General features: G+C 44.5%; 1 protein-coding gene across 1 annotated transcript in view; it reads left to right on the top strand.

The window, feature by feature from the left end:
- LOC122944110 (alcohol dehydrogenase class-3) overlaps nucleotides 1-2,683 on the top strand; it is a 38,565-nt gene extending 35,882 nt beyond the window's left edge. Inside the window, exon 9 of the mRNA XM_044302346.1 lies at nucleotides 2,496-2,683. Within this exon, the coding sequence (XP_044158281.1) occupies nucleotides 2,496-2,520 (25 nt within the window). The 3' untranslated portion in view covers nucleotides 2,521-2,683. The remainder of the gene's footprint in view (nucleotides 1-2,495) is intronic.
- The last annotated feature ends 10,696 nt before the right edge of the window (nucleotides 2,684-13,379 follow it).

The following is a 13,379-nucleotide window of genomic DNA, read 5'->3' as shown; positions in this document are numbered from 1 at the left end:
AATGTTGCTGTTGGCAGACGCACCGTGGCCACTGCCCTCCAGGGAAGACCTTCTCTCTCAGGGACCGATCTTCCACGAGCATTTAGGCTCGCTACGTTTGACGGCGTGGCTATTGAGACCGCCGTCTTAACGCGACGGGGTTTCTCCGCGGACGTAGTCCGCACCATGATCCGGGCTCGTAAGCCCGTATCCTCTAGGATCTACTATCGGGTTTGGAGGTCCTATCTGGGGTTCTGTGAGTCCCGGAGCATCCCACCTCTCCGGTTTTCTCTTCCCACAATCCTGTCCTTCCTCCAGTCGGGTCTGGACCTGGGGCTGTGCCTCAGTTCTCTGAAGGGTCAGATTTCGGCGCGGTCTATTTTTCTCCAGCGTCCCCTGGCCCCTCTAGGGCCAATTAAGACCTTCTTACAAGGGGTGGCTCACTCTGTTCCGCCGTACCGCCCTCCAGTTCCTTCCTGGGACCTGAATGTGGTGCTCTCGGCGCTCCAATCAGCCCCCTTCGAGCCTTTACGGGAGGTCTCCCTTCGCCTTCTGTCCTGCAAGGTCATCTTTCTTGTGGCCGTCACGTCTCTCCGACGGGTGTCGGAGTTAGCGGCTCTTTCTTGCTCCGAACCTTTCCTGATCTTCCACCAGGATAAGGTTGTGCTTCGGCCTGTCCCGACTTTCCTGCCAAAGGTGGTCTCCGCCTTTCACATCAATGAGGACATCGTCCTTCCGTCGCTCTGTCCCTCTCCTTCCCACCCCAGAGAACGGGAACTGCACCGTCTGGATGTGGTCAGGGCGTTGAGGATTTACTTGGAGGTCACCGGGTCCTTTCGGCGCACGGACTCCCTGTTTGTGGTTCCGGAGGGTTCGCGCAGAGGGTTGGCGGTCTCCAAGGTGGCTATTGCCCGTTTCATTAAACTGGCGGTGTCTGAGGCTTATCGAGCCAAGGGCAGACCTCCGCCTTTCGGCGTCACTGCTCATTCCACCAGAGCAGTCGGAGCTTCCTGGGCGCAGAGGCATCGGGCCTCGGCTGAACAGTTGTGCAAAGCAGCCACTTGGTCCTCTCTGCACACTTTCACAAAGTTCTATAGGGTGCATACGCATGCATCAGCGGATGCTGCTTTGGGCCGCCTGGTTTTGCAGGCAGCGGTTTCCTGATGCTCTGGTGGTGTTCCGCCTTGGGTTTGTGGTCCCTCCCTTCTTGGACTGCTCTTGAACGTCCCAAGGTCTGTGTCCCCCAAGGAAAATGGGCGAGAAAAGGAGATTTTTGTATAACTTACCAGTTAAATCTCTTTCTCGCTCTTCCTTGGGGGACACAGCACCCACCCTTCTGTGTTTGGTTACAGGGTTATGGTCTGGCGCCCCGTTGGGTTGCTGGCTGGTTGTTTCCGTTATTGGTTGTTATCCTTTCACTACTTGGACACGCAACTGGTAGCCTCTATCTCCAGGCTGAGGGTATAGCTGATGGAGGAGGGGCTTAACAGTTTTACTTAGTGTCACGCCTCCTAGGGAGCTGAGCTATACCCAAGGTCTGTGTCCCCCAAGGAAGAGCGAGAAAGAGATTTAACTGGTAAGTTATACAAAAATCTCCTTTTCACACTAGCGGCAGGGCAGTCCGGCAGGCTGTTCCGGCGGGTGAACAGCCTGTTGGATCCGTCCTGCCGCTAGTTCAGTGTGCCCTCGGACTATAATGGGGGCGGAGCTGAGAAGCGGCTGGACTAAAAATACTGCATGCAATACTTTTAGTCCGGCTGCCTCTCACCGTGCTGCTGCCGGAGCACCGCCACCGCCTCCGCCCCCATTATAGTCAATGGGGATGGAGCGGCAGTCCAGGGGCACACGTGAACTAGCGGCAGGACGGATCCAACAAGGCTGTTCACCCGCCGGAACAGCCTGCCGGACTGACCTGCCGCTAGTGTGAAAGTACCCTACCCACAAAAAACACGCATAGAAACGTATTACATGACATGGCCACAGACTATAATTAGGGCAAATGTTGTCTGTCATTGTTTTAAGTTTCTATATGAGGTGTTGTTTTTTTTTTTTGGCAGGACAGAATAGCATACTACGCTTTTCTGCCTGAAAAAAAAAAAAAAAGCTGATAAAAAAGGTATACTTTTTTTTTACATTGCAATAAATGAGACGTATGGAAACATCTGTTAAACGTATCAGTTTTTTTTTTTTTTTTCAGATGATGCTCCAAATTTCACATGTTTATTTAATTAAAAAAATTGTTTAAAAAGACAAATGTATCGCATAACTTGCATACGTTTGTATGTTATTTTACTGTATTTTAACGTATCCACTTGACAAGATGTAAACATCCCCTTTCACCCTTTTTAATGGAAGGGGGAAGAACTGTGGAAAGTCCACATCAAATCTGCGCAAAAAAACCCATAAAAAATGCGATATAATGCAGATTTTCTGCACATAAATCTGCAGGCACCCTTAAAGTGTCTGTCTTAAGCTATACAAATTCATAACTTTGCACCGTTTTGCTTTCTTTACAGCATTCGTAGTGTTTTGAACTATTGATGGATCCTGGAATACAAGACTACGACCACACTAGAATCAAGGCAGTAGTTGGAGCACAAAATTTTAGATACAGCAAAGCAATCTAGTTTCATTCTCTAATTCGCACCATTGCCTTACTGTCTATCAGCAGCTGAAATTTCTAATAAATTTATTTTGTTCTGTTGTTTGGACTTTTTATTCAGTGGTATTGGAAATGTAACTTCATAGTAGGAGATCCAGTCTGTAGGAAGCTATACATGCAGCTTTTGTCTAAGTATTCCTATGAGGAATACAATCGGATCAATGGCATTCAGGTTGCAATAGGATGTGAGATCTAGCTTTTAGCCTTGCATGAAGCTCACTGGTGCCTTGCAGTGCTGGGGTCCTGGGTTCGAATCTGACCTATGACAACATCTGCATGGAGTTTCTTTCCTCTCTGTATTTGCATAGGTTACTTCTGGGTACACTGGTTTCCTCCCATACTCCAAAGACTGATAGGGAAGTTGATGCTAATGTCGGTAAAGCTCTGCGGATATAGTATCGCTATATACACAAGCATAATAATTATAAAGCTCCAAAGTGTTATGAAAAACTGATCTTACTCATTGCAATTGGGGGCGGGGGGACAAAGGCATGACTATGGATAGCCCTCCTCTCCTTCAGTGCTGCTTGTTCTTATTCCCGCTCTCCCCCTCCTGGAGGCAGCCGATACTAGTAATTGAGACCCCCTGTTAGGGTGCCAGCAGAAGTAGGCCACAAACAGTCTGCACCCAACACTGCAAATCGAAGCCTAGGATTTTTTTGCGACCTCACACAGGCACCATTCCCGCTGGCGGCCCCGGCTTCAAATTGCCGCCTACACTTCCGGCCCCTTGTTCACTCGTGGCAGGATGTAACAGACTATGGGTCTCCCAGATTCCTCCTTCTAACATGAATATCTTCTGCCCTTTTCCGCCTTCTCCCACTTTCTTCGGGGATCTTGCAGCAGCCCTGTACTAGTTTGGGGACACAGACCTGGCTGACTGCGGTAAGCTCATCTCTATCTGTTCTTTCAGGACCTAGATTCCCTCTCCATTTTCCTGGGTGCACAGTAGTGGGACACTGTCTGAACGGGTGACTACGTCTGTGTGTCACTGAGGGTGCCAGATTTCTTAACGCTAGTGTAAACCTAGCATTGGTGCCCCCTGCACAGTAGAATGTAACCTTGGAGGAGCTTTCACGGCTCCTGACATGTCTTTATTAATAGCTTCATGCATTCCCTGTGTAATAACAATTCTGGAGCATCTATTCTTATAGCTCCATGTTGTGCCTTTCCTTCTAGAAGTTATGAATGAATTGCTATTAGCCATTTAGTAAGGGTACAAAGGGGTGGTAACAAGTTGGGGGTGTGCACCTGCAGAGTCTGAAAATGGCAGCACTGATTGGATAGAGCGAGACTGAGAAAGTTGAGAGACGCAAGACCCAACACTCTGGATGAGCTTAAGGCCGCTATCGAAGCATCCTGGGCCTCCATAACACCTCAGCAGTGCCACAGGCTGATTGCCTCCATGCCACGCCGCATTGAAGCAGTCATTTCTGCAAAAGGATTCCCGACCAAGTATTGAGTGCATAACTGAACATAATTATTTGAAGGTTGACTTTTTTTTGTATTAAAAACACTTTTCTTTTATTGGTCGGATGAAATATGCGAATTTTTTGAGATAGGAATTTGAGGTTTTCATGAGCTGTATGCCAAAATCATCAATATTAAAACAATAAAAGGCTTGAACTACTTCAGTTGTGTGTAATGAATCTAAAATATATGAAAGTCTAATGTTTATCAGTACATTACAAAAAATAATGAACTTTATCACAATATGCTAATTTTTTTTAGAAGGATATATATATATATATATACATACATATACAGTACAGACCAAAAGTTTGGACACACCTCGTTCAAAGAGTTTTCTTTATTTTCATGACTATGAAAATTGTAGATTCACACTGAAGGCATCAAAACTATGAATTAACACATGTGGAATTATATACATGACAAAAAAGTGTGAAACAGAAAATGTCATATTCTAGGTTCTTTAAAGTAGCCACCTTTTGCTTTGATTACTGCCTTGCACACTCTTGGCATTCTCTTGATGAGCTTCAAGATGTAGTCACCTGAAATGGTTTTCACTTCACAGGTGTGCCCTGTCAGGTTTAATAAGTGGGATTTCTTGCCTTATGAGGTTGGGACCATCAGCTGCGTTGTGGAGAAGTCAGGTGGATACAAAGCTGATAGTCCTACTGAATAGACTGTTAGAATTTGTATTATGGCAAGAAAAAAAGCAGTGAAGTAAAGAAAAACAATTGGCCATCATTACTTTAAGAAATGAAGGTCAGTCAGTCCGAAAAATTGGGACAACTTTGAAAGTGTCCCTAAGTGCAGCCACAAAAACCATCAAGCGCTCCAAAGAAACTGGCTCACATGCGGACCGCCCCAGGAAAGGAAGACCAAGAGTCACCTCTGCTGCGGAGGATAACTTCATCCGAGTCACCAGCCTCAGAAATCGCAGGTTAACAGCAGCTCAGATTAGAGACCAGGTCAATGCCACACAGAGTTCTAGCAGCAGACACATCTCTAGAACAACTGTTAAGAGGAGACTGTGTGAATCAGGCCTTCATGGTAGAATATCTGCTAGGAAACCACTGCTAAGGACAGGCAACAAGCAGAAGAGACTTGTTTAGGCTAAATAACACAAGGAATGGACATTAGACCAGTGGAAATCTGTGCTTTGGTCTGATGAGTCCAAATTTGAGATCTTTGGTTCCAACCACCGTGTCTTTGTGCGACGCAGAAAAGGTGAACGGATGGACTATACATGCCTGGTTCCCACCGTGAAGCATGGAGGAGGAGGTGTGATGGTGTGGGGGTGCTTTGCTGGTGACACTGTTGGGGATTTATTCAAAATTGAAGGCATACTAAACCACCATGGCTACCACAGCATCTTGCAGCTGCATGCTATTCTATCCGGTTTGGGTTTAGTTGGACCATCATTTATTTTTCAACAGGACAATGACCCCAAACACACCTCCAGGCTGTGTAAGGGCTATTTGACCATGAAGGAGAGTGATTGGGTGCTGTGCCAGATGACCTGGCATCCACAGTCACCAGACCTGAACCCAATTGAGATAGTTTGGGGTGAGCTGGACCGCAGAGTGAAGGCAAAAGGGCCAACAAGTGCTAAGCATCTCTGGGAACTCCTTCAGGACTGTTGGAAGACCATTTCAGGTGGCTACCTCTTGAAGCTCATCAAGAGAATACCAAGAGTGTGCAAAGCAGTAAACAAAGCAAAAGGTGGCTACTTTGAAGAACCTAGAATATGACATATTTTCAGTTGTTTCACACTTTTTTGTTATGTATATAATTCCACATGTGTTAATTCAGTTTTGATGCCTTCAGTGTGAATCTACAATTTTCAGTCATGAAAATAAAGAAAACTCTTTCAATGAGAAGGTGTGTCCAAACTTTTGGTCTGTACTGTATATCTATATGTATATATATTTCCTGGTGCAAAGGAACATTTGGAGTGGTCAGTTGTATCAACACTTTGCATGTGCAATTGTTCATTACAGACTTGTTCTAGAAAGTAACATACATTACTAGAAAGGTGCACTCACACACTGCTGATTTTGTTGCAGAAATTTCCACTACTGAAAATCCGCTCCATGCAACTGAATAGATAGAGCTTTCAGACACCGTGTGTGCTTGCCACACCATTCAAATAAATGGCACTTTTTTCAGACAGACATTTCTGCAACAAAATCCTCTGCTGTGCACCTTACAAAAGTGGAAAGGTTCTCTTATTGTCAGTTTAGTATTTTTGACTACATAAAAAAAGCTAAGAAATGCTTGCTGTATGTACTCAATATTGTGGTGGTTTTGTTGGGGGGTAAAAACCCCTACCTCTATGATTGTCGGGGTCCCAATTGATGTGGATGTACGAGCGCTTGGAGAGCTGACAGACAAGCTGAATCAGGTTCTCTCTCTTATTACACACAAGTATACATCTTTACAACACTACAGATAAACATAGACAAGGGGGTGGAAATCGAAACTAGGCAATACTTCCGCACCATACTCACATAATTTTTAATGGTTAAAAACTTCTTCGGCATCTTATCTCAAGGTTAGAATCCCAAAACACCAAGAGAACATAACGCTCTTGCACATCAAACTCTGATAAGGGAGCAGCTACCTTGGCCTTGTAGATAGAACTCCTCACATCCTTCCAGCTGGCTCAGTAATTTTTCACATATGCACAAGATGGAGGAAATACAAAATGGATTCTCATCCTTCACACTTTCAAGCAATGAAAGTGCACATTGGAAGAAGGGTTTGTGTGGCAAAGCTTCATCCTCAATTTTCTTTCAGTTGTTTAAAATATGTTGTGGCCTTTTTTGAAAAACATGTTTACACTGTGATACACTGCTCAGAGGTACGTCTCCCACTCACTGGGTAGCAGTTCTGATACCCATAAATCACATTAGAGTTGTGGTAAGCCATGATTGGGGACGCTCCTGAACAAGAGCAATGAGACGCTCAGCATTTATGTTATTCCATCTTGAGCAGAACTTTCCAATTTGCCAGTGCTAGGCTGACAAAGAGATTACCCATGCATATCCTAGCAGTGGTCTGTAAACCACAGACATAAAACAGATGCCATCCATGTTGTATCTGTGGTTTTTACAGAACCCTTGACTTGAATTGGTGTGATGGGTTTGCAACACGGACCAAAGTAGTGCATGCTTCCCTGTGGTCTTTGAAACACCACTAATTTGATTTTAATCGGATTATTCACACAAGGATCTGTGTGCTGTTCTTGGAGAACACGGCCCTCATCTGTGATTTAATGAGGTGTCGGGTCTTTGCTGCAGGGGAGCAACCAGGCCGCTGGTGTAGTTGGCAACTGACCCATGGGGGTCAAAGACACTGATGCAAAGCACCAAGGGGCCAGACAATACTCAGTAAACGGGCAGAGATCAGGGCAGGGAGAGGTCGTGCAATTCTTGAAACAAGTCTGAGGTCAGGACAGGCAGCAAAAGGTCAGTACGGTAGAAAGGCTAAGGTCAGGGCAGGCAGCGGAGTAGCAGGGAATCATAATTAACACAACTTCCCTGGATAACAAGTAAACTAGGTACCTAAAGCTCGGCTACCTTAATCCAGGGGAAGGTGCCTTAAATACCCACAGGTTTCCAGATATTTGAAACAGTTGGACACTGGCCCTTTAAGAGCTGGGCGATGCACACCCCCTAAAGGCAGTGAGGAAGAGGCCTTGCAGCCTGCAACGTGGTATACAGTGGTCATCCCTGCTACAAGAAGGCAGAGAAGAGCTAGCAGGGACCAGCCACAGAGCTAGGCTAGTGATGCAGCACTTGTGCCAACCCCCAATAGCAGATCAGCCACGGGCACACTGTTATTGTGACAAGAGCCAGATAACGCTCATGCATTATTATTTTTATTTTTTTGTCACCTTAATTTTTTTGTGTAATCTTTTATGATGTATTTTTTGCAAGCTGTGCGTTTGATCATGTTATGGCAGCAGTCCATGCCCACTGCTTCTTGACGGCATGGCCATTATCTTGCTCACTCTCACGCACGTTTACTATTACAAAAACGCGCATAAAAATGCTCGTTTGCGCAACGCTCAAGTGTGAACCCAGCCTAAGAGGTAGTGGCCTGGTGGGTCCCCTGCAGCAGAGTCCAGATCCTTGTACAAAGCCTTAGAAGAAACCCCATTTTGTTCATGTGGTTAATTTTTTTTTAAGGGAGGTGTGCACCGTGACAAACATCAGAAAAATTGCTTTTTTTCTGTAAGGTTGTTCACCTCACTTGATAATTTTTATATTAGTTTGGACATGGCAATACTAGGGATTTTTTTTTTATTATGTATTTTTATGAATAAAATTAGGAACCATTTAATATTTTTTACTGCACTTTTTTTAGCTCCCTTAGTACAGATAATCATCTTATTGCTTGTGCCACAGATTGCAATAGAAAACTACTGCAGTCAGAGATTTTTACATGCTTGCAGTAACAGGCCTGGGAGCCTTCACAAGGCTCCCATAGCAACTGATCAGAGCCCTGCAATATTTGCTGTGGGGTTCCGATTGGAGGGCAGAGGAAGCCCACAGGTGGGTTGCTATTGACAAAGGGATCTGAGGGGTTAAATGACTATGAATGGAGTCATCTCTGATCCTGGTCACTGCTAGTTGGTGTCTTCTGCATTAAACAGCTTTCCCCAGCTGGGTATCGAGCGATCTCAGTGCATGAGCACTGCTTAATGCATATAACATACAAGTACATCATATAGTGTTAAAACAGAAGCACCAATATTTCTAATTTTCTCTTTAGGTTCCACTAGTGTTTGGCTTACAAAACCAGAGATAAGATACTAACTGTAAACTTCAAAGTCTTTAAATAATATAACAGAATATCGATTATTTCCCAAATTTTTGGTTGTATTAAGTGTGTAACTTATACTTTTATCAGTTGTTAAATTTGCATACTCATATGTTACAGATAATACAAATGGATCCGTTCATGACAGATGCATGCGGTTGTATTATTGTAATGGATCCATTTTTGCAGATCCATGACAGATCCGCCCAAAACGCGAGTGTGAAAGTAGCCTAAATTAGAAGAGATCTTACTAAAAAGTTTTTACCAAATCCCTTCACAAAATTGGTAGAAGGGTTTAGAAGGGAAGTTTTGGACAAAGACAAGAACATCTAATAATTTCAGGGGTAAGTTCCCTCACCTCCAACTTCTGTGAATACATCAATTATATGCTCCAAAGATTTGTTTCCAATTTAACATCTTAGGCTACTTTCACACTTGCGTTCGGGGTTCCGCTTGGGAGTTCCGTTTGAAGGCTCTCACAAGCGGCCCCGAACGGATCCGTACAGCCCCAATGCATTCTGAGTGGATGCGGATCCGCTCAGAATGCATCAGTATAGCTCCGTTTCGCCTCCGCTCAGCATGCGGACACCCGAACACAGCTTGCAGCGTTTTGGTGTCCGCCTGGCCGTGCGGAGCCAAACGGATCCATCCTGACTTACAGTGCAAGTCAATGTGGACGGATCCGTTTGACGTTGACACAATATGGTGCAATTGGAAACGGATCCGTCCCCCATTGACTTTCAATGTAAAGTCAGGAGTCCCTATTAATATACCATTGGATCGGAGTTTTCTCCAATCCGATGGTATATTTTAACTTGAAGCGTCCCCATCACCATGAGAACGCCTCTATGTTAGAATATTCCATCAGATTTGAGTTAGATCGTGAAAACTCAGATCCGACCGTATATTCTAACAGAGGCGTTCCCATGGTGATGGAGACGCTTCAAGTTAGACTATACTAAGAACTGTGTACATACTGCCCCCTGATGCCTGGCAGCATCCGATCTCTTACAGGGGGGCTGTGATCAGCACAATTAACCCCTCAGGCCAGACCCCCCCTCTCCCTCCCCAGTATTAAATTCATTGGTGGCCAGTGCGGCCTCCCCCTAATTAAAATCACCGCCCTCCCCCATCATTGGTGGCAGTGGAGAGTTCCGATCGGAGTCCCAGTTTAATCGATGGGGCTCTGATCGGTTACCATGGCAGCCAGGACGCTACTGGCCACCAATGAATTTAATAGGAACGCCTCTGTGTTAGAATATACTGTCAGATCTGAAAAAGCTGTTATGCAGATGGATCCATTCTGCTGTTATGCAGACGGATTGCATTATAGGTGCAGATCCGTCTGTGCAGATACCAGACGGATCCGCACCGAACGCAAGTGTGAAAGTAGCCTTAAAGGGACACTGACAGGCCAAATAACCATAATTAGCTGTACATATGAATGCACAGGTCTTCTAATGTGCATTTAAAACATATAAGTATCCCCCCTGTCCACATTATGGATACTGCAAACTCGTGTTTTATAATCTGAAGTAATCCCTGTTCTTTCTGCACAAGGGGCGGGGTTTCAGCTTCTCTGGGCACAAGAGAAGCTGAAACCCCGCCCCTTGGGCAGAAAGAACAGGGATTAGTTCAGGTTATAAAACACGAGTTTGCAGTATCCATAATGTGGACAGGGGGGATACTTATATGTTTTAAATGCACATTAGAAGACCTGTGCATTCATATGTACAGCTAATTATGGTTATTGGGCCTGTCAGTGTCCCTTTAAGCAAGAGATTTCAGTCATCTCATCGCCTTGTTAAAAGAATTCAATTGGAGGAGTGGGATGTACTGGGTTACTCTTGATGTAACTACACTTTACAGTGACATTATGTACAATTTAACCACTTCAACCCCGCTAGCTGAAACCCCCTTAATGACCAGGCCACTTTTTACACTTCTGCACTACACTACTTTCACCGTTTATCGCTCGGTCATGCAACTTACCACCCAAATGAATTTTACCTCCTTTTCTTCTCACTAAGAGCTTTCATTTGGTGGTATTTCATTGCTGCTGACATTTTTACTTTTTTTGTTATTAATCGAAATTTAACGTTTTTTTTGCAAAAAATGACATTTTTCACTTTCATATAAAGGAAATGACTGGGCACACCCGAGATATTTGTAGCTAATATTTATTAAGAATATTCGAAATGATTAAGAAATAGATCTAAAAAATGGAGATGTATAGTACCGAAGTAAAACTTCAATCACTGTTACACTAATAAGCAGCATACAAGGTAAAAATTCTGCGTATTGGTGATTGGGATGATGCTGAAGTGGTCACCTGCGATAGTATATCAGACCCGACAGCCTCAATCCATTCCCAGCATAGGCAGACAAATAATTGCATAAGATATAGACTACATTTAATCAAATTACAATGGTAAAACAATATATTGGCGGTAAAAAGAGTGATCTAGTGAAGGTGGGGTAAAATCAGATACCAATAAAATGTATTGTAAATCAGGTATCCATAAGGTAAAATGGTAATTCGTTTATCCTGAAGGTTTCCGAATGTCCAACTGTACCAAGGTACCCACAAGTTCGTATTTTCCGAAATAAGGTGGCACAGTGATGTTGTATGCTATATTAGCAGCAGTAGAATATGTTGGTTTATTCAGTCATTGAACCAGCGGCGTCCCGCTTTCGGTCCGAAATCAATCCAACATTAAGGCAGTAGTACATAAAGGAACGTTCTTACCGATGTTAGATGGTTCTCACGGTTGAGACAACTTTTCCAATTTTTTTATACAAAGTTGGCATTTGACCAAGATATTTCTCACCCAGCATGGGTATATGTAAAATGACACCCCAAAACACATTCCCCAACTTCTCCTGAGTACGGCGATACCACATGTGACTTTTTTGCAGCCAAGGTGGGCAAAGGGGCACACATTCCAAAGTGCACCTTTCGGATTTCGCAGGCCATTTTTTACACATTTTGATTGCAAAGTACTTATCACACATATGGGCCCCTAAATTGCCAGGGCAGTATAACTACGCCACAAGTGACCCCATTTTGGAAAGAAGACACCCCAAGGTATTCCGTGAGGGGCATGGCGAGTTCCTAGAATTTTTTATTTTTTGTCGCAAGTTATGGGTGATCACCCCTCTGTTATTGATCACCCCCTGTAAGGCTCCATTCAGACGTCCGTATGATTTTTACGGATCCATAGATACATGGATCGAATCCGCAAAACACATGCGGACGTCTGAATGGAGCCTTACAGGGGGTGATCAATGACAGGGGGTGATCAGGGAGTGTATATGGGTGATCACCCCTCTGTCATTGATCACGCCCCTGTAAGGCTCCATTTAGACGTCCGCATGTGTTTTGCGGATCCTATCCATGGATCCGTAAAAATCATACGGACGTCTAAATGGAGCCTTACAGGGGGGTGATCAATGACAGGGAAGTGATCAGGAAGTCTATATGGGTGATCACGCCCTTGTCATTGATCACCCCCCCTGTAAGGCTCCATTCAGACGTCCGTATGCGTTTTGGGGATCCGATCCATGTATCCGTGGATCTGTAAAAATCATACGGACGTCTGAATGGAGCCTTACAGGGGGGTGATCAGGGAGTCTATATGGGGTGATCAGTGGTTCATAAAGGGTTAATAAGTGCCGGGGGGGGGGGGGTGTAGTTTGGTGCTACTTTAGTGAGCTGCCTGAGTCCTCTGGTGGTCGATCCAAACAAAAGAGACCACCAGAGGACCAGGTAGCAGGTATATTAGACGCCTGTTATCAAAACAGCGTCTAATATACCTGTTAGGGGTTAAAAAAAAAATCACATCTCCAGCCTGCCAGCGAGCGATCGCCGCTGGCAGGCTGGAGATCCACTCGCTTACCTTCCGTTCCTGTGTGCGCGCGCGTTCACAGGAAATCTCGGCTCTCGCGGGAGGACGCGTATATGCGTCCACCCAGAAGAGCAGGGCCGCCGGCAGGACGCAATCCTGCGTACAGCAGTCCTGGAGTGGTTAAGTGCTGTATGGGATTGCCTTTCCTCTAACCCACGAATGCCCCACCCTCAAAGATAATTTTGATTAAATGCTATTGATTTTATTTTGCATCACAATTATTTTATTGGAAGAAAAAACATCCAGCTCCACGTCTAAGCAGTAAACCCTTTCTATTGATTCGGTAAAATCTTCATACAGGATAGTTTTATCAACGCGTTTCAGGCCATATGACAATTTTGGTCCTTACTCATGACACAAATATTTTATGTACAATGATAAACTTTGATATACAACTAAAAAGGTAGACATGGGGACAAAGTTTGCCCCATGCTATGAAAATTTAGTTACAGGTGCACTCAAGGGAGGAAAAAATATAATCTTCATTTGGCAAGGACAGAGAGATTTCCTTTTGGCCTTTGAGGAATTGAACCATA

This window comes from Bufo gargarizans, chromosome 1 (assembly GCF_014858855.1).
Source record: "Bufo gargarizans isolate SCDJY-AF-19 chromosome 1, ASM1485885v1, whole genome shotgun sequence".
Taxonomy (NCBI): domain Eukaryota; kingdom Metazoa; phylum Chordata; class Amphibia; order Anura; family Bufonidae; genus Bufo; species Bufo gargarizans.
Note: the sequence above shows the minus strand (reverse complement) of the source record. Positions and strands in the feature narration are given on the sequence as shown.